The 20,099-nt window shown below is 42.8% G+C and overlaps 1 protein-coding gene across 1 annotated transcript; it reads right to left on the reverse strand.

Moving 5' to 3' along the window:
• Window positions 1–979: 979 nt before the first annotated feature.
• LOC104503839 (NIPA-like protein 2) lies at window positions 980–19,614 on the reverse strand (the record flags this gene model as incomplete). The annotated part of the gene is made up of 8 exons (XM_010152733.1): window positions 980–1,074; window positions 1,386–1,480; window positions 2,804–2,867; window positions 4,594–4,682; window positions 7,083–7,218; window positions 11,469–11,565; window positions 17,379–17,500; window positions 19,486–19,614. Coding segments are annotated over 8 exons (827 nt in total), but the record flags the coding sequence as incomplete, so codon positions are not given.
• Window positions 19,615–20,099: the final 485 nt, after the last annotated feature.

The following is a 20,099-nucleotide window of genomic DNA, read 5'->3' on the forward strand; positions in this document are numbered from 1 at the left end:
ATGAAGGAAAAATTGTACTGTGACTGTGATTCTGGTTTTCACAGCCTTTCCTCATCCAGGATTCCCAGTGGTTTAGGAAGGAGGCAGGAGCTGCCCTACATTTTTTAGGAGGGTTTTTCCAAGACACATCAAGGGAGGGAGCCTGGCTGTCTGTTCCCTCTGGAGGACGTTGCACTTTCTTCTCTAAAACCTTGTTTTCCCAAAAGCAGAGGCTGAACCTCAGGACAGACTATACTAACAGACAGTACTGGACTGCCCAGTGCAGTCCAGCCCAGTGCACAGGACTCTCCTGGGCGGATGTAAAATGTCAAGCCTTGGCTAGGCACCTCAATGTGTGCGTGAGTGCATGTGCCCGTGTTTATGGCACATGGTCTCTTCCTTCCCCCTCCTCACACACCTGTTTATTACCTTGGAAGATAAGACAATTAATCTGATGGCAGAAGATAATCAGGATTTTCCCTCTACACATAATATAAACTACCCTGTGTGTACTTGTTTGTGTATAGTGTAGGTGTGCCTACAGTTGACTCCTGAACCGGAAGGATCAGATAGTCAGAGGTATTATACATATATAGCACACTACTTTGAAGGCACTTACAAAAATTCTCCTTGTTTCCCACCTTTCTCTTTAAGCATCTACACAGATCTTAGGGGTTTCAAAGGGGAATTTTTATAATCCTGTTCTGTGCTTATTTGCATTTAAAGACAATTAATACTCTAAAAATATCCTCAAGAGTCATTGATACTAGGAGAATGTTCCATTTCATTAGCGGTTATTTAGTTTTTCTTAAGGCTTCCTTTATCTTCAGAACACATTTGGGACAGCCATGGGATAAATTAAGTAGGATTAAATAACACTATGACTCATCAACATGCAGGAGTTCAGCATACACTTGAACATGTCCAACAAAAAGGTGCTGCTGATCCTTGTTCCAGTGGCGTTCCTCCTGTTAATTGGGATGTAAGGTACTTGCTTCTTTCAGCTTTGACTTTTCACCGGGTCGTCTTCATTATTCAAAGTGCCATAGCATGAACTGTGAGAATCTGGTTGTATTTTGTCTGTCAATTTTTGTCCTAAGGATGTGGGGTGAGAGAAGGGAAAAACAACTCTGTGAAGAATTTTAATAAAACAAATCCCCCATCAATCCATCATTTAAACATTCTTTGCTCCAGTAATCATTGTTTTCATTTGTCTAGTTGTAACAATAGCTTGGAAAAACTCTGAAAAATTCTTTGAAAAATCTGTTGGGAACAGGAAAAGAAATTAGGGGAACAGTATATTTATTAAATATGACTAGAGCACATTTGTGACTCAACTCTCCTAGGTCATCCCATTACTGATATCTCATTTTTAAACAGAGAGGCAGAAAAAAGGCCCTACTCACCAGGAATATGTCCACAGTCAATAAAATGAATTTGCAAACGCTCCTCTTTTTTATTTCTTGCAATTACAAATACACCAAGGAAAGATAGGAGACACCTGCAAAATAACAGTGGCGTAGTATCATTCGAAACAGTTCATTGCATCTGAGATGAGAATTTCTTTCCTTGTTTCTTTTTCAAGGACTTCCAAAACCAAGCTGCTCAGTTTGTAAAGAAACTTTTATTCCTGGCAGCTCTGTAAATTCATCCTTGAGCTCCCTTTTGGTCTAGTTTTTGCCTCCTGAATCTTTATTATCAGTTCCAAAGGCTCTGCTGGCAAAATTACACTTTCAACAATATATTTCTAATCAAATGCCTGTGAGTGTGAGACCACAGCGTTTGAATCCCTGAGCAAATCTTCCCAGAGGCTCTAAGCTAGCGCTCTAGCATTTGCAATTTCATTAACAACTCAGCCTAGCTGCAGACAATCCACAGCTCTGTTGTTTTTCTCGTTTGACTGTGTGTCTCAGGGGCAAGCTCTAAGCCAGGAGCAATGAGAAACTGCTCTGCCTGGATAAATCTTCTGTCCGCTCTGTGTTGGACACGCAACCACTAATTCCTGCCTGCCAAATACATGGGTTGAATTTGCTCATCTCCGTTTTCTGTCACTTTTCCTGCAGTCATACAAGGGCTGTGTGCACCTACTCCAACTGCAGCAGAAAAAGACATCTGTAGCTATCAGCCCCATTTCTTTGGCAGCACTGTGGCCAGACATCTCCAGCAGTTCTGGGAGATGCTTTTAACCGTCTCACACCCATTATCAGGTACCTGCCACCTGTCCACAGAGTTGTTATGGTGCTGAAAGCCAATAGGTTTCTGCTCTCACCTAGGCCCTTCTTCAAACATTGACTGCTAACAGCTTCTTAGCATGTTCTGAACTTTTCCACAGGCATGCTGTTTTCTTCCTTGGCAGAGGAAGATGGAGGAGAGATACCATAGTTCTGCCTTGTAGGTAAGCAACTCATATGATCGTCCATGCCTCGTGGTGGCAAAGACCAGCCGGACAGGCAAGTGGAAGGTAACATGGGAGGAGATTTCTCGCAGTTGTAAAAGAAACCCCCGTTACATGATCTCTGGTGGAGAGCAGTGATTTCTCCTTCCTCCTGGAGGAACACATGCTGCTGGTTTTTCATTCCATCATGAGATTAGTAGTTCATAAGTGTCTCACATTTTTACATATTTGGATTCAAAACCAGGCCTCCAAACTCCCAAAGCACAGACATCAATCTTTCCTTTAATGTTTTTTTATCCTACTATAATGGCTATTCCATAATACTTTAATAACAAGACAGGTTTCTCCTTACTGAGAAAAGAAGGGATTCCGCAAGGCAATACTGTTTCAGTACAAGGGTTAGTGCAGATTTTAGGCCGATACACTTACCCGAACAGAAACATGAACACGTTCAGCAAAGCTGCACTTTGGAATTCTCGATAAAATACGATCCCTGGAATGTGACAGAAACAAGAATTGCAGATCTTGACTGGCTTCCAAGCGATATGAATTACAGCTGGGAGGGTCAGGAGCAGTGTCATGCTCAAATGGAGTAAAAAAGATCCCAAGTAAGGTATTAAAACACATAGTGATGGGTTCCCTCTATGCCCATATGCCGTTATCTAGGCTTTCTCGAAGTACTGCGTAGGACTGGAGAAGATTTAGTCTATCAGGTTGGAGCATGTGCTGTGTTAGTAACTGCACAGATGCAGGTATTTTTTGCATTGTCAGCAACAGTTTTTATGCAGGTCAAACTCAAGGTCTTATTCGCAAGCAGACTCATACCAATATAGCTAACAGGTTCTTCATGGATTTAGTTAAGCCACCCCAGTGGACCATGTGGACATCTTAACTCCAATTGGGAACACGTTTTTGATAACTAGCTGTGTCCCTGTTGTTTACACCAAGTTAAGGGCTTCAGCAGCCAAGTTTGCCAAATCTTTCTGGCTGAAGGGATCACTAGCTCCTTCTGCTCTCTTCCAGGAATTAGCACCTCTGCAACAGAGGTGACAGAACCAGATGTGTATCTGGATCTCAGCTGCCCCAATTCACAGCCAAGTATATTAGCTTTAAACCACCGATGAGCACAGTTTTGCTCAGAAACACCAGAGTGTGAACCAGCCCAGCTGATCTGTGACCGTATCTTCAAAGGTTGTAGCACGGGGTGGGGGAATCACGAGATGAGGTATCTTCCATGAGCACCCCAGCAAGTTTCAACAGAGCTTGTTCATCTAGGCCCTACATTGGTTTAATTAACCTGGTGCAAATGCATGTGTATCCATTCTCAAAGCTATTAAGCCATTCCTGAATAGGTACTTGATCTTTTAAGGAGGCACAAGGCCAAATTCCCCATATGGTCACAAGAACGCAACCCTCTTTTGGCACAAGTCTCCGCTCAGTCACTAAGTGTAGGTCTCTTCTAACGCAGGTGCTGAGGCAATCTGTGCATGAAGCTAACTCCCCTTCTCATTAATGGCAGCTCTGCATGAGAAACTCCTGCACAGCAATGACAGGAAAGCCCCCGGCGTGTGTTAAAATGAGTCATAAATGTTCTAACAACATGATCATTTTGGCTCATTGCTGATACAGCATCTTAGTTGTCCTCCCTGCTCATGTTCTTACGCCGTGCACCATTTCCAAGATTTGCAGTCCCTCTTTAACAACGCAGAGTTCAAAGTTCTCACCCAGAATAAAATGTTAAATGCTTAAAAGGTCTTTGGAGTCATTTTATTTCCTTTACTTAGCTTAGAATTCCACCTTCTGAAACTGAATATACACTAACTACTATGAAACACAGCTGGTTGTTATTTGAGTAGTTTGCCAGGCTGTTAAAATTACTCTACCAGTTCGGATATGGAGAGGATGGTGTGCACATGGTAAATGCATTTACTGGATGTCAAGATGAGAGGCTGAGATAAATGCAGGTACTTCCAGTAAGCCAGAAAGGCACAGTAAACTGTACATATAAAGTCTGGAAATGCCAGTATCTGATTATTTTTATTTTGCTTCAAAAACTGTGAACTTATTAATTTTTCAGAACTTAAACACCCGTCACTTAGGGAAAACATCTTTTTGTGAAGACAAACACGAGCGGTCTCTGCTGCTGTTCCCAGGCAGTAATTCTTGAAAACCTGAGGTTTAGAAAATAATTCTGTAAAGACAGAAGGCCAGAAACAAACCTGAAAGGATGGCACTGGTGGTGAAGAACACAAAATTAATGGGCACAACTGCCGTTGCTTCATAGAGATGCATTGCTTGATTCAAGAACCTGGAAGACAAGAGTTATTGCACCTTTTGCCTGCAGGAGTTTCATTGCGTTTTAAATCAGGTTAAGCCCCTTTATGTCAGTTTAACAGTAAGTGTGACAGTCTCTTATCACAACAGCAAGCAGCCCTGGGCAGATGCCTACGTGTATTAAATTTGCCTTCTGATTTTGACTCTGCAGTGTCAAACAAATAGGTGAAAGCCAGAAGGTTGGCATGGATTTTTCTGGCCATAGGCTGTCATTGGAGAGACCTTTGAAGCACTGTTGGAAAAATTTTGACCGCCACAGGTAAGGGAGGAATGCTGGGGTATTACTGCTTATGGTCTGCATCGGTTCTTGGAAGCAGTGCTGCCTGCGAGCAGCCAGGGACAAGCTGCTCTAATTTAAACAGGTTGTGTAAGGGTATATTTCCAGCATGGACATGAACACGCGAGTCCTCGTAGGAACTGTTTCACTCTGCTGAAGTCCACATTGCTGCTACTGCTCAATCCAACTTGGCTAAAACACATATTTGTATGTTTATCCATGCAATCATACCCCAGACACACTCTGTCCTGCCGGGAAAGTTCACGAAGGTGGCTCCAAGCCTGTGGCCCTTGGGTTGGAAACTCTGCTTTGCTCCTCGGAAAGGCAACACAAACCCTCACCAGATTCATGAGCTAGAGCGTGCAGGACCACAGGAGTGTACATTGCACACAAACCTGCAGGACCGAGACACTGAGGCAGCCCGCACAGTCTGCATCAGTGGATGGAAAAGGCAAAGCAATTAACCCACTTCTGCAGAGACCAGAGCTATCAACATGTACCCATCAGGTGATTAATCATGAGTGTGAACTCTCAGATGCACCGGCAGATACTCTGTTATGTGAATGGTGCATTTCAGACCAAAAGAGAAAAATCAGGAGGCTGCAGAGTGTATTCAAAACCTATAAAAAGAACCACACTTAAATGTTTCACTGGTACAATATATGTGCACCATAAAAATCCAAGCTTGGATCTGTTTTAGCCATTACAGTAATTGCATGGTTATTTTAGCAACTGTTGAACAGTCTCCATGGTGCTTTAAAAATAAAGAAATCCTACATATCCACAGGATAGTCAGGATTTTGAAGTCATTGAAAACACCTCATTATTTTCTCCCATTTGCAACAAATTTGGTCACAGGGACTAAAACAGTGACACCAAAGGCCAACATCATATCCAGGAGGATGTTGCAGCACAGGCTGTTCGGAGTTAACGCACGCCAGTCAAATAATATAAGAGAGGAAACAAATAAAATGAAAAATTTAGACTGACAGCACTGTCTCTGTTAGAAAATGTGTCCAACAGAGAAGACATAAAAAGACACTGAGCCCAGGGAATGAAACGGGCACGATTAATTTCTGTTTTAATTTTGACATGGCAAACGAAAGAAAGAAAAATCTGGCAAGAAGGAGAGGTTAGTTCAGCAGCTTCCTATTTACCAAGCTTTTATTTCCTATTTTAAATGCCCTGAGCTGTTTTCCCAGTGAAGACAAGCTGGATGTAAATCACTCTAATCTGTTACAGGGGAGTTCCTGAGTCAGCCATGGAGAGTCACTGCATAATAACGCATGGACTTTCTGATTCCACATGGGAATGGTATGTTCTGCCATGAGAAAGCAGGGTTGGCTCCTTTACTGGAAAATAATCATGCAAGTAAACACTCAGACTCGCACTGGAGCAGTCTAGATGAGATTACTGAACGATCCTATCAGCACCTGAAGCAGAGGGACCAGCATAAAGGGAATAGCGCTCTGTTCAGCTGCAAGTCATATTTTACCCTGCTGCCACCCCCAGCAATCTGTGAAGGCAGCATAAAACAATCACTTAACAGGCCAGAGGCCAGCAGGGAAAACTGCTGTCCCCTGCACACTGAAAGTTAACTGTTTCCTAAAAAGGTACAGACATACAGGGTAGCAAAGCGCAACATGCAGGTTTCGCAGAGGGAGAAAGCTGGGGTAAACTCTCTTCTGCGGTCTGACGAGGGACATAAGCTAGGGATAAGAGATGTGTAATGAGGGTAAATGTGGCCATTTGATTATTTAGCAATGAAGGTTTCTAAAAGTAACAAAAAAAATTTAAATAAACATAAATTTCATCTAATGAGTTCAAAACCTATGCCAAAACTGGAACTGAGTTTGGGAGGACCTTGTATAAGGTGATAATGAGAGGAGGTAGCATCTGTGTAATTAATCAATTATAAACAGAAATAAAGCCTAAATAAACAATATAATCAGCCTCAGGCAATTCATGCATCTGTCAAGGCTCTGCCAGGAATTTGTTGCGTTTAAGTGTAACTTGTATCTGGAGTCAATACTGGAGCCAAAAAAACTGTTAGATAAATGAGTATGAAGGTTAGGAGATAAGTAGAATCTCACTTACTTGACTTGGAAAGCACAAGAAGTTGCCATTAATACAATCATGATATAGAAAACCGGGTAAGTTAGCTGCATTTTCCCCTTTGCAGAGAGTGTTATCATGCTGGCCACGGCCTTCACAGCAATGACAGTCAGCGATGCTGAATGGGAAAGAGAGAGATTAGGAGGGCAGGATTCACAGCAGTGACCTCAGAGCATCAGTGAGGGAGGACAAGGTGCCAGGTCAATGCCACAGAGCCCATCACCTAAAGAGACACCGAGGTAGGGTTTGGGCACCTAAAACCGAGTGTGTGATTTTTACATATGCTCGCTAAGCTGCTGCCTAAAGTCAGAGTGGCCTTAACGCCACATGTGCTCTGTGGTTTGTTTTGTGGTCGTTCTTGTAGCACTGAGCTCTGCAACCCTGCGTCTACCCAAGGCTTTCCCTTTTTCACGAGGGTAGCTGAGGTTAGAGGAAGATAAAAACTAGCAAGGTAGGAGTCTGTGTGTGTGAGAGGCTGAGCTCAGGTAGAGGAAAGAATTAGATTGATTTCCCACTGCTGGGCACGTGTCCTAAACACCGGACTACCAGTCAGAGGTGGTACAACAGCTTCCACATCTTCCAGACATACTTTATTTCGCTCCAGCTGCTAGTTTGGAGCCCATGTTGCGTTATTCAGGAGAGGTCTGAGAGGTTTCATTACCTGTTCAAAGGAGCTGGGACAACTAATAACAGCCTGCCTGTGACACCGGCAGCCTAAAATAACTCCTCACCCCCAGGTTTTCTCTGCTGTGAAAGGAGCTGACCAAAGCTGACTTCTGGGACAGCATCACAAAGCACCTAACTCTCCCCACAGGTTGTGTACAGAGAGCAGACAACCAGCACCAACACAGGGGTCTGCATTTCATTTCAGGGGACAGGCTCTTAAGACCATTTGCTGGATTTAGCCCAGAAAAAAATAGAGTATTTCAGTATTGTGCTTTCAATGCATTGTCACTGCATCACTGCATCACGACAAACAGATCTCAGGAAGCAGGCAATGATTCTGGTAGGTATCACCAGTTCAGAGAAGTTTTGCAATACACATCTTTTAGAAAGGGGTTGACAGTTCAGCTAAGAGTTGCTTTAGATTTCCTTTTGGAGTGCGCTCTTGGATTGCTGAAGCTAACCCAAGTGGGCTGTGATTACTGCAAATAAAATGTAACAAATTCAAAAAAACGCTAAAAATTATAAGAAGAGTCATGGTGCAGAGATGACCTTTGAAGAAAGGTAATTAATCGTCAAGAGCACCGTCCCCCAGCTGGGATCCAGTTCCAGTCTCTTCCAGAGCTGAGGAGTGTTGGATTTCGCTGATCTGATTCATCCTCCTGTAACTGCAAAATTCAGATTGGCAAGAGAAGCTGCACTGTGCAAAAAGTTCAGGCCAAGGGTTGGGAGAAAACGTGGGGGAAGAAGAACAAATTCAGGTCTGTGGTTTTGATTGAAAGCATTTTTCTTATAGCAAGTCCAAAAGTTCAGGGGAAGTTTAAGAGTTGTGTACATCTTGTGATGATCCTGTTCACCATCATGAAATTCACTGTTTTCATGGCAACCTTTCCACCTAGTACTTTACTTATTGTTCTGTAATGGAAATAGGTGGAGCAGTTTAACAAACACAGCAGTAAAATGAGCTGAGGAGGTCAAATCCTGGCCTGCAGTGGTGCTAACGGTATGATAAAAAGCCAAAAAATACACTCAAACCCCAACAGAAGCCTACATAAAAATTGAGATTTGCACTCTAACAGAGGGGAGTTATTATTTCGAAAGAACACTTACAAGTAAAAATTAGTAATTTGAATTGTCCAACTAAGGGTAAAGATTGCTGAAAATATGTTTCTGATGAAAGGGCAGTTTTCATCTCTTATAATTTTAACAAACCAGAAAAGAAAGCATGGGGGTTTTCTTTGGTTGGTTTGTTGGTTTGGGTTTTTTTGAAAAGTGGAATTATCCTTTTAGTTAAAGTAGCCCTGGAATAAGTTTCAAAACCTAGGAAATGTTTTTCCTATCTCTGTTAGAATGACCTCGCCCCAAGGCTAGTGTGACAAATGATGTCACTTCCCAGATGTTAGAGCAGGAAACTCAGAAATCCTACTTTAATCCGAAATATTTCCCCCCTATCTTATGATAACTCCCAGTATATACATGAGGTAAGATAATTCTCACCAAATGAACTTGCAGAGTTTTACTAAGCAAAACATTTGCAGATCTTACGATCACCTCTATTTTCTCCATAACGAGAGTAGCTCTCACCCCCAGTGAAGCACAAAGGCTGCCTTCCTTGTAAAGAAACCTTTCTGCATTTCATTTACATCTGTATAAACCCTCCACCAGGAATGTGTCTATGCAGATATGAGAAAAGGCAGAAATTCCTTTCCGTGAGATACCACTGAGAATTTTCTGCATGGAGACCCCCCCTCCCACAGCCAGGGCCCTCTGAGGGCAGTGCATGTGTCAGACAGCTGGGAGTAAACCTGCTGGGCCCTCTCGCAGCCCCCCATCACTTTGCTCAGCAGAAAGGTCGGAGACTGAGCAGAAGGCTCGAAGTGTAGCTTTGTGGGGACTGTCAGGCACCAGGATGGCTGCAGGAACCAGAGCCAGCCACAGTTCTGGGTTTGCTGCTCAAGGGAAATGTCACTATTTCAAAAGTTCCCATGAACTGGGACTTGTTTGTTTGTGTCTTTTTTAATAGAGCAGAAATAATGACACATTTTTCCTGAAGCTGCATATGCTTACCAAAACCTCAGCAGCCACCAGCAGCCACCAGCTGAAATTGTTATTTTTGGTTGATTGCAGCCTGCCCACCAAACTGCAGCTAGTGCCCGCTGGGGCATACGTTCTCAGCTCTGCTGCTGTTCAGCCGCTCCCCGCGTCCCTTGGGCGCTGGTGGCGTCAGGGCTGGCAGTCTCCACAGCAAATCAAGCATGCAGGGCCCAATGGCCCAGGTATCCCAGAGCCACGGGTTGACCTTGCTTGGGCTGTCATCATGGTGGGTCTGCCCAGAACGGCAGCAGTCAAGTGTAGAGGTCTATCTGGGGATCTCCAACTCTGTGACGAGGAGGCTGGACCCACTCACTGCTCGGGAGCACACAGAGCTTCACGCTCCTCATGGCAGGGTTGGAAACCATGGAGCAGCTCAGGCGACCTCTGCCAAAGCTCACAGACTCCATGCTAGGGGGGAGGGATGGACTCACACTTCTCTCCTCCAGACCAAGAGCAGTCAAACAGCTAGACCTAAGGCTTTTTGGGGTCTTCCATCTTTGCCTCATACAGGGAGCATGGAAATCCTGCAAGGCTTCTGCAGAGCTCCTAGGAAACTTAAATGGGAACACTGTCCTAAAAATGTTAATATGAAAGTCTAAGCTTTTCAGCTGGGTAAGAAACCTGTCAGGGATCTGAAGGAAGACAGTTAATGAATCTGTAAGGGTTTTTCACATTCAGTTAAATTCAAATTGTGTAACTAGCAAACTTTAGTGAAATTCTGTTTTATGAAAATAGCTTAATTAGAACTGTGCCTTATAAGTCGTTGGAGACTGACACATGCACCCGCTGAAGTCAGTGAAAATATAACCAGTGACTTCCATGGCACCATTCAGGCACCTTTTCACCTCAACTAAAGAAATGTGGTGTCCCATCAGGTCTTCATGAAGAAGTGACAAGACAAGGATGGGAGAAGACATGGGGTGGTGAGAAATTCTCAATATATGCCTGCGAGCAGCGGAGCTTTAGAGGTAGCCTTCTGACATTCTTCAAATCAGATTCAAGTTTATCTTTACTGGAAGCTGCCTGATAAAACAATCTGCCTGGTTTCCCTGGGTATTGATTGTGACAAGGTTAAGCAGAAGGCAAACTTCAGTGGCCCACTGTGTTCTTGCTGTGCTTCTGGAAAGGTGGCAAAGTACAAAGTGTTGCATATGCAAACAGGCATAGATAATTCAAATAAAAGTCCCCATACTGTCACAGCATATCACTGCATTTGCTTACAGAGCGCTTACAAGGTCTCAAGCTGCTCTGTTTCAAAGAACTGATTTTCACAGCTAGCCTGCTCTCCACAGTTTCAAACAGTCCACTTTCCCAGAATCTACAGCTAAAGGGTTGTTTAAAAAAAGCTTCAGAATACCATTACACACAGCTTATTAACTTCAGGAAGTCTGTAAAAATAAGTAGTCTCAGCAATAAGCATAGAATCTATGTTTCATAATCAGTTTTTCTCTTCAAAAAGAGACCACAATAAAAATAATGTGAAAAGTTTCAATGATTCTCCTTCAGCACACTGCTTTGAAATGGCTGTAATCTAAACTGGCTGGGGACACTGAGTGACAAGGAATTATCAAGTAACAGACAGAAACATTAAAGTGAATAGTATGTTCTTACCCAGTAGTGCTACCATCATTAACAAAACCACGATGTGCTTCACAGCCTTTCTTTTGTAAAAATAGAGGAGAATGCAGAATATTATAATGTCTAAGATCTGAAAATAAAAGGGAAGAAAGTTAGAGCTGTGAAACTATGTAATAAATGCTTCATTCAAAGTCTTTGAGATGTTAACTTTATTTTCAGGTGACAGTTCAAAGGAGAATTACTTTATTAAGCAGCTTCTGCTAAAAAGTAACCTTATTGCCAGTTGACTGAGCCATCAAACAACTGTTGTTATTTATCTTTCCTATTATAGCAAAAGTTAAACTTTGAGCATTCCTTATTTCCTTAGCTTTTCTTTTTGCACTTCTAGCTATAGTTTGTCACTGGTAGAGTTGAGAAGACTTTTTTAATGTGACAGCAAACATATCCATATTTATTACTAATGACTCTTACAGAAACTCTGTTCCCAATGGATTAAAGCACTTACCTGGAGGAACAGCAGTCTCTTCTTCCAGCTGTGGTATTCCTAATGTCACTCTTTCTGACATGCAAACTTATTTTTGCTAGCCTCTTTGTCCTTCTCCCGAGTCCCCCCAAACACTGTCTTTTTGTTCAAACTTTCTGCCATGCATCGTAAGGCAGAAACTGTTTATTTCATGTGGTAGTTCTCAAATCACAGGTACCTGTCAGGAGCTTACCTTGAAAAGCTCAATGACACACTAGCAGACCACACGGCAGGACCTCTGCTGTTGCTGAAACAGCTTTACCTGCACTGTGCATGGTCCAAACTTGATCCTTCAATAACATCCAACAGCTAAATAGCAGATAGGTAAATTTACTGACTTGCTTTTAGTGTGTCTCTTTGCAGATTCCCTTAGTAACTCTTGCCTTTTGCCATCTCAAAAGCGTGGGTATTCTCCCTCCTACCCCCATTGCCCAAATACCCCTCTATGCCTAAAGAAAACGTCAAGTGGAAGAGCCAAACAACTCTTCTGTAAAGCCCAGATGACTTAAGAAAACAGGGGTGATGGACCTCTGCACTGAGAGGTGCTCAGAAGCCTGGTAGCATTAGAGACAGCATGCAGAGAGAAGGAGGAGTTCATTTGTGCATGTGAAAGTAATCAAATGGGGGAAATAAGACAGAAAATGAGAATGTCATGACTAATGAATCTGGTTATTGTAATTTTTTACCAACAAAACAAGTCATAGGAAAACCTCACGTCTATCTCCTTGGTTTCATCACCAACATACTGTTTTATGGCTTATAATGCCACTCCATTCTTAAACCAACAGTTGCCATAAGGCAGCACTAGACTCGAAAAGACCGGGTTGTTGCGCTGCTGAATTGCCAAAGAAGCGACCAAACGGTTACTAGCGGCAGTTATATAATGTAACAGAGCTCATTTCTCCTTTTGGAGAGTGACTGCAGCAGGAAAGCAGTCAGCAGCTACATTCAGTTACTAAAATCCCACACTCACACCTCCCCCAGTTTAGTAGTGTTCAAAAATATGAACAGAACATAATAATGCTTTAATTCTTTTTTTATTTACCTTCACACTCATCCCTTGCTCCCAAAGACAACTGAGAGACAAGTGCATCTCAGAACGTTACAAACCCAAATCTGGATTTTATACCACTCTAAAAAATGTGAAATAATTGTCACAAGATTAAACAAGAAAAGTTTTTTTGTTTTTAACATGTATTGAATAAAGTATTTTGCTGTTGGTTAAAAAAAAAAGGCATTCTAGAAAAGAGGCCTTTGCCTCAGTCTCCCAGTCAGTAACTTGGCCAGCCTCCCCACCTTCATTCAACAGGGTAACACTGGGTATGTCTAAATCAGGAACCAAGGCAGAAGTCTTGTTAAAATCTGCAGACATGTGAGTTCATCTTTGCTTCCCTGTGGAAAACTGCGACAAGGTTTTGAGGGAATTCAAGGGGAGAATTCAAGGTAGCAGCTTCACTCTTTGTGCCACTGGCGAACACATCTTCAGGCCAGAAGGGAGTATCGCATTATCAGGCTGCAGCTACAACAGCCTCCAAATGGCTTCAGCTGCTATTTTGACAGTGAACAATTGCTAATAGAATAGAAAAGGCTGTGCTAAATAAATATTCCCCACATGGAAAGGTACCCAGGTTAAGAAAGAAGTTCCAGAGATGTCTCAGGTACCCTCTTCATGACTAGCTCCCAGGATGGTGTGACTGGGATGGGGCCATGGCTCCAGGTGACACCACATCTGTTTCCCCTTCCAGTGCAAACCTGAGCACCCATCACCTCTCCCAGACCCTTGGCTGTCACAGAGCGTGCAGAAAGCCATGAGACAGCCCTACTGTAGATGGCCAGGTATTGATTCATTTTACACCCCCTAGACAACTTTAAGTACAGAGGGAAGCACCATCATCTGCCCTGTCACTTAGATTTCAAACTACGCAAGAACAATCATCCAAAACCAAGCCCAGGGACAATGGCTCGCTCCATCTCACCAGCTCTGGCTCTCCACTCCCTCTTTCACCTCACTCAGACCCCCAGAGTGGCAGGTAGTGCTGAGCAGCACCAATCCAGACTGAGTCACCAGGTCACTGCTGCAGTCTCTGTCCATCAGCTCTCCATCAGTCCTCACCCTGGCATCGGCCTTTCTCTTCCTACAGCTACCATAAGGATCCACTGTGATCTCCTCCTGTTTCAAAACAAACCAACCCAACAGGAAGTCTCATTTCTGAAAAGAAACAGCCAAGCAAAACCATCAAAGGGACATAAAAGAGTCTCTGATGGTGGCTCTGGAAGAGGCGCACAGGCCTGTGTACTTGGCTGCCTCTGCATCCTGGGGAAGCCTCAAGGGCAGCGGTAGTGTAAGGCCAGAGATGGCAGTTCTGCAGCTGAACCTGGGGAGAAAGCTGATGTTTGCTTTTCAGGGCTGTTATTAAAGTTTACACAGCTCTGTCACGTCTCGCACACAAAGCATGAAATTCAAACAGTTAGTTTTCACCTCGTATTGCCCAGCAGCCGAACTGTTCCTCCATGGTTCTCTGCCGCTCGGTGACCCACCATCAGGTCACCTTTAATCACAAGACAAGGGAGAGGCCACCACGCTGAGTCAGGCTGTGAGCAGCGTGCATGGCTCCTAACAGCACCTCATTCAGACAGGGACCATCCTGGATGCCTCAGCTGCTGCCTACAATTGTCTCCTGAGAATTACCCAAAATACTGGTTGCTCTCATAGGTGATAGCTGTGGTAGTGTAAAATACAAAGTCCAGGAATGGGAAGCGCATAGATTCTATCAGATTCATGTATTCTGCTGAGAGGAACTGAAGGAACCTGACCTGCTTACAATCATTTTTGCTATTATAACTAATCTCAACTGAATTCTCCTCAAGCCCTCATCTCATCAACATTTTTTTATAATCATGATGTTTTCCATGTTTCTAAACATTACCAGAAGGCATCAGAACAAAACACCATGTTGTCTGCCTCAACTGTTTTTCTGGGATATACAGCAACACAGGGACCAATGAACCATCAAGGTCTCCTGGGCACTTTGAAGAAAAAGCAGAAATGTTTTGAACCTGATTTTACAGAGATTAAATATTAACAACCCAATACTCACTACACTTCTGTTTAGGGAAACCTAAGAACTTCATCTATAATTGATGTTTTCTGTTGTGACTCAAAGTACACATAAGCAAAAGAGAAAAAAAACCAACAACCTAGGATAGTCATTCTTGCTCAGACATGATTTTGCTACTGCAAGGTCTCAGAAGGTGACTCAAAGTTGTCTCGTGGGAACTGAAGGCTATTTCTGCAGAACTCCTCTGATGCCAGTGGACTGCCACGTGGGGATGGTTTATCACCCACACAGAACAGTTTGTATCGTTGGGGCTTTGTATTTCTCAGCAGACCGCTCTTGGGGGCTACTTTTAGAAAGACTGTTGGACTGCATTATACTGCTGTACTGTCTCCTTGCTATGTATTTACACTGGGAACTCTGCAAATTCTGCTGCGCATTTTAATCTCAGCAGCTAACCTGTGCTAGGCATTTTACAGACAATTATGAAGAACAAGCTCCCTACCCTAACAGAATGTTTAAAGCAGGGTTTGTTTGAACTTCCAGCAGCATACCAGGATAATCAGGCTGGTATCTCAGAGTCTGTGGTGGAGCCTTTCACTCCTCCCTCTTCTTTGGACAGAGGAAGCTCAAAACAGATGAATCCAGGGAGCAGAAGGAACAAATAAAGTTTGATATGTTGTTGAGTCAACAAGATTTTCTGTGTATTTGCTCCATCCTTCCCTGAAACCCACACGCTGTACATGTAGAACTGCTGGCTGAGGCAGGGAAAAGAGAGAAGAGGTGCAAGAAAGTCCGAGGGTTATCTACCACCTCCTTATAATGTCTCCTGAGTAGAATACAGCACAGTCTTCCGAGGCATTCAACTGTGTGCTTATTAACTTTTCCTGAAACAAAGTCAAAAAAGTCCTCAGATGGAGAAAAGCCCTTTTCCAGCAACATACTGATTTTAAGAAAATGCAAACAGCACACGGGACAGAAATTTCTGGTGTCACTGGGTGTGGATGGGGAGTCTCCTCCCTCCACCACCTCCACACAAACGAGTGAGTCAGCAGTTTAAAGTCAGTGCCTAAAATGCCAGGCTGCTTTAGTATCTATAGGTGGAACTGCATGATAGGGAGTAGGAAACTCCCTATCAGGATAACTGCATGATATGCAGCAGGAAAGAGAGAAGGTCCTCCAGTGAGCATCCTTGTTGTGAGCCCCCTCTTAAAGAAGTCCCTCTCCCTTTGTTGGTTATGTGTATTTGCTGAAGCTACCCTTACTGAGTACCCCAACCCCCCTGGGCATTGCCTTCAAAAGCCCCTCCACTGCCTGATTGAAAGGGCATGGTGTGATTTATGCAGCATGATCATTAATTTCTCCCATTAAGCTGCATCACCATCTTTGAGGAGCTTTTAAAATGCACAAAAAATTGAGCAAGAGGATCAACATTTTTTGTGGTAGCATGTACTTTCTGCTTAATCAGTAGTCTCATGGATAGTTAGATGTATTTAAAGTCTGCAGGTTGTCTGGAAGATTAAGGTCCTTAAACTCTCCACTCAGCAGCTTTCTAACAGGTGCCTACTGAGAAAAGCCTGGGCAATAATAATCCAGCCCAAATGAGTCACTTTACGAGGAAAAAAGTAACTGCTGAATTTCCTATATTTCATCTTTTACATCCAGCTGGAGGAACAAATTTTCAGCATTCCAGAGGAAAAGGGAGAGAGAAATTCCGCCTACTCACTCTGTTCTTGGTCCTAATTAAACACATCAAAGAAGACATACGGTATCTGAAGTTTGTATACAGATACATTAACCAAAAATGTATTTTTGTATTTGAATTCAAATTCAGGTTCAGATTAACCCGAGTGGCAGTGAAGCAGGCCACCTCTCCACATCTCAACTCCATACAAAGCTCCTTTCGGCCAGGCTTAGCAACATGGGGATAAAACAGAGTGATGTGAAAGACAAAAGCAGGACCAGTAGCATACATAGCCTGATTTTTAAAAGCCAAGTCCATCACATTCCAGAGGAGCACTGCAATTTAGATGTATATGCAGACAGTGTGGCATGAACAAACACGTAGCAGTGCCAATATTGAGGTTTTCCCTCAAGCTTACTAAAAACCAAAATATTTCCATTCTTGTTAATTCTGCACAACTGTAACTCTCCCCTGGCACGTAGTTCAAAAGACATCTTTTGGTTCAGCATATTTTCAGCTTAGAGACTGGTGTGATGACCCAGAGACTTGCTCTCTCTCCTGTGAAAATCACACGATTTATCTTCAGGAGCAATTTTTCTGCCACTCGTTCGTAATGCTGCAAAAAAGCCCAAGAACCCCAGTTTTTCTAATTTAGGCAGTAGTATGAAGCTGATACTCACCGAATACACCAAAAAAGGCCAGCTCACTAAGTAATTCTGTACTCGTCTTGCTGTGAGTTCTTGGGGTACATTTGGAGCGAATGTCACCAACAAGTATGTCCCCGTTACTGTCAGTGTTCCTCCTTTAAAGAAAAGGACACATCGTGTTGGTATAATACAGTATTTGTCAATCGTGGTCATCATTGCTCTCCAGCTGACTTGGAAATAGTTTCTAGAAGAAAATTCAAGTCCCTTTAATTAGATCTGGGCTCAGGTACTTGGGTTGCCTTGCATTTGTGGTCTTACCTAGCGTAACTTTTATTGAAGTCTCAAAGGATTTTGGAAATATGAAAAAAGCCGTTAGTAAAGCCTCGTGAATTAGGATTGCAACTCAGCAATGCATTTTCAAATATTGTCAGTTCTAATACCAAGTGCATGACAAAGGAGAATCAATCTTTGTATTTCTCACAGGAACAAAGTAGGTCACATAAACTTACTGTAAACTGAAAGGACAGGCTGCTTGCTGCAGCAGAGAGCTAGGTCATTAACCAGCGTAAATAAACACAACTCTCCCAAAGTCGGTGTGGCCGGGGAGGTCTGCACCAGCTGTGGACCTGCCCTGGAAAGATTAAGCACAACAGATTCTGTTCCAGGTCAATGCTTCTGTGAAGCTGTCATGAAGCCAACATTTTGGCCACTCCCTGTTGTATTTGCAGACCTATGAACTGTTTTATAAAAGGTTCATTTGCAAAAAGCTGTTCAGCCATTAGGTTGCCATGGCCCCTTCTCAAGGTCGAGCTTGCATTATTGTGCTTTTAATAAAAATCTGGAAGTTCTGCCTTGTGGACAGCCAGCTGACAAACACAGATGTTCACTGAGGAATTGAGATAGCAGTGAGCCGATCCTGAGCTCATAAACTGTATTGGATTAAGGAAGATATTAGCTAATCAATTTTTTTTTTCAAGTAATCTTTACAATTCTTGGCAAACCTATCAATCAGTGTGGAATACAAAGCTCAGGAATACAAAACAAAGCACATCCGGAGGACTTAGCTGGCACTGCTATCGCGCACTGTTCCTTTGGAAAAGCAGAACTGTTCTGTATTTATGTGCTTGCAAAAACATCACCATATTTCCCATCATACAGCTCATTCCTATGGTATGTAGCAACATTGTTAAATCCTTCTTGCAAAGTCGAACTCACAGAAATAAAATAAATCAGTGCTGAACACCAGTTAAAGCAACACGGAATGTATAAGGCCATAGGGAAACATGATCAGTCAAGGGAAGGGGGGATTCTGAATGTAGCAGCTGAGCTGGCAAACTTGGATCACAAACCTAAATAAATATTATATAGTATTCCTGGAACAATACTTAACAGATCTCTCCAAAACATTTGTGAGAACAGCTGGAATGTTCTTGTTACAGTATGGACAATCAAGCCTAGGCACTAGGAACCCCACAGAAATACCAGGTGCCCTGTAGCAACATCAGGTGCACTGGCCCAACTAAGACTGCTTGTGTAAAGCCCAAACCCTGAAATACACTCCTCTCTCACTATTCAAGCAGGACAGTTTTGATATGCAAAAAAATCTTGGACACAGAGAAAAAGTTGACATGCTTTTATAGTGAAGAGCATGTTTCCCAACAAAACATTGACAACATGATTATTTGTTCTTTGAAGTGATAAAATTAATACCAAAAGGGAAGTTGTCAATTTTAATTGAGCTTGACTTTTTGTGCAATATCTGTGCAGTAAAAGAAACCAAAACAACTTATATTTGAATAACTCAATAGCTTCATTGTTTTTATTAAAATTCTGTTGTACTCATAGAGATAATACTAAATACAACTTCAGAGGCAAAAATAGGCAATGAAAATAAATTTGAGCAATAAGGACACATGAGGAATGAGTTATGGTTAGAAGAGCAGAGGATTTGGGAATGCAGTCTTTTCCACATGCATTGAAGATTCTCTCTCTTTTAGTCACTTTTTCCCAATTTTGAAAGTATCTGCCTTGAAACACTTGCTCGGGAAAGTGGGAGTGTGAAGGTGGGGGGCTGCGTGAGAGTTGCAGCTTGCTAAGCATATGGTGACACACATGTCCATATTAGCAAACGCTTACTTACCCAATATATCAGCAGCCCTCATGGTCTTCTTTAGGAATAAGACAGAAATAAATGCACTACCTAGAACAGAAATATAAAGACACTTTTTTATATTTGATAGAATATCAAGTGCTACAGCAAAAAGCTGCCCTAGGCCAAGTATAAATATATCTCATGGCTGCTGTTGCACCATACCATGGTATAACCAGCCAGGAGTCCATTCCAGCAACCAACCAACCCTCAGTTTTTGTAAGATTTTAAATGCCTCCAGCAGGCTCTTACGTGGTTGAAGAGATGCAATACCCTTCCCATCTCCCACACAGATGCTTCTTAAACTGCTCTGATTCAGTCATATGTGGAAATGTCGGGAAAGCTGGGCACTGATCAGCCTTACTGTTCCACTCCCCATTTTGCTACCAACTCAATGTGTGGACTTGCTGAAGGCAAATTGCCTCACAGAGTGACAAAATTCTGGTTCTTTAGAGTTCTGGGCCTTAAAGGCTTATAAGAAAAGTAGCAACAATGCAACCAAGAGAAAGCAAGCCACTGCAAAAGCGTAGTATTCAGTATGAACTAAGAGAGTGGTCACCTTGTCTGCAAACAAGCGGGTGAAAGAACCAACATAGGTACTGTAC

Source organism: Eurypyga helias, unplaced genomic scaffold, assembly GCF_000690775.1.
Source record: "Eurypyga helias isolate BGI_N326 unplaced genomic scaffold, ASM69077v1 scaffold20215, whole genome shotgun sequence".
Lineage (NCBI taxonomy): Eukaryota > Metazoa > Chordata > Aves > Eurypygiformes > Eurypygidae > Eurypyga > Eurypyga helias.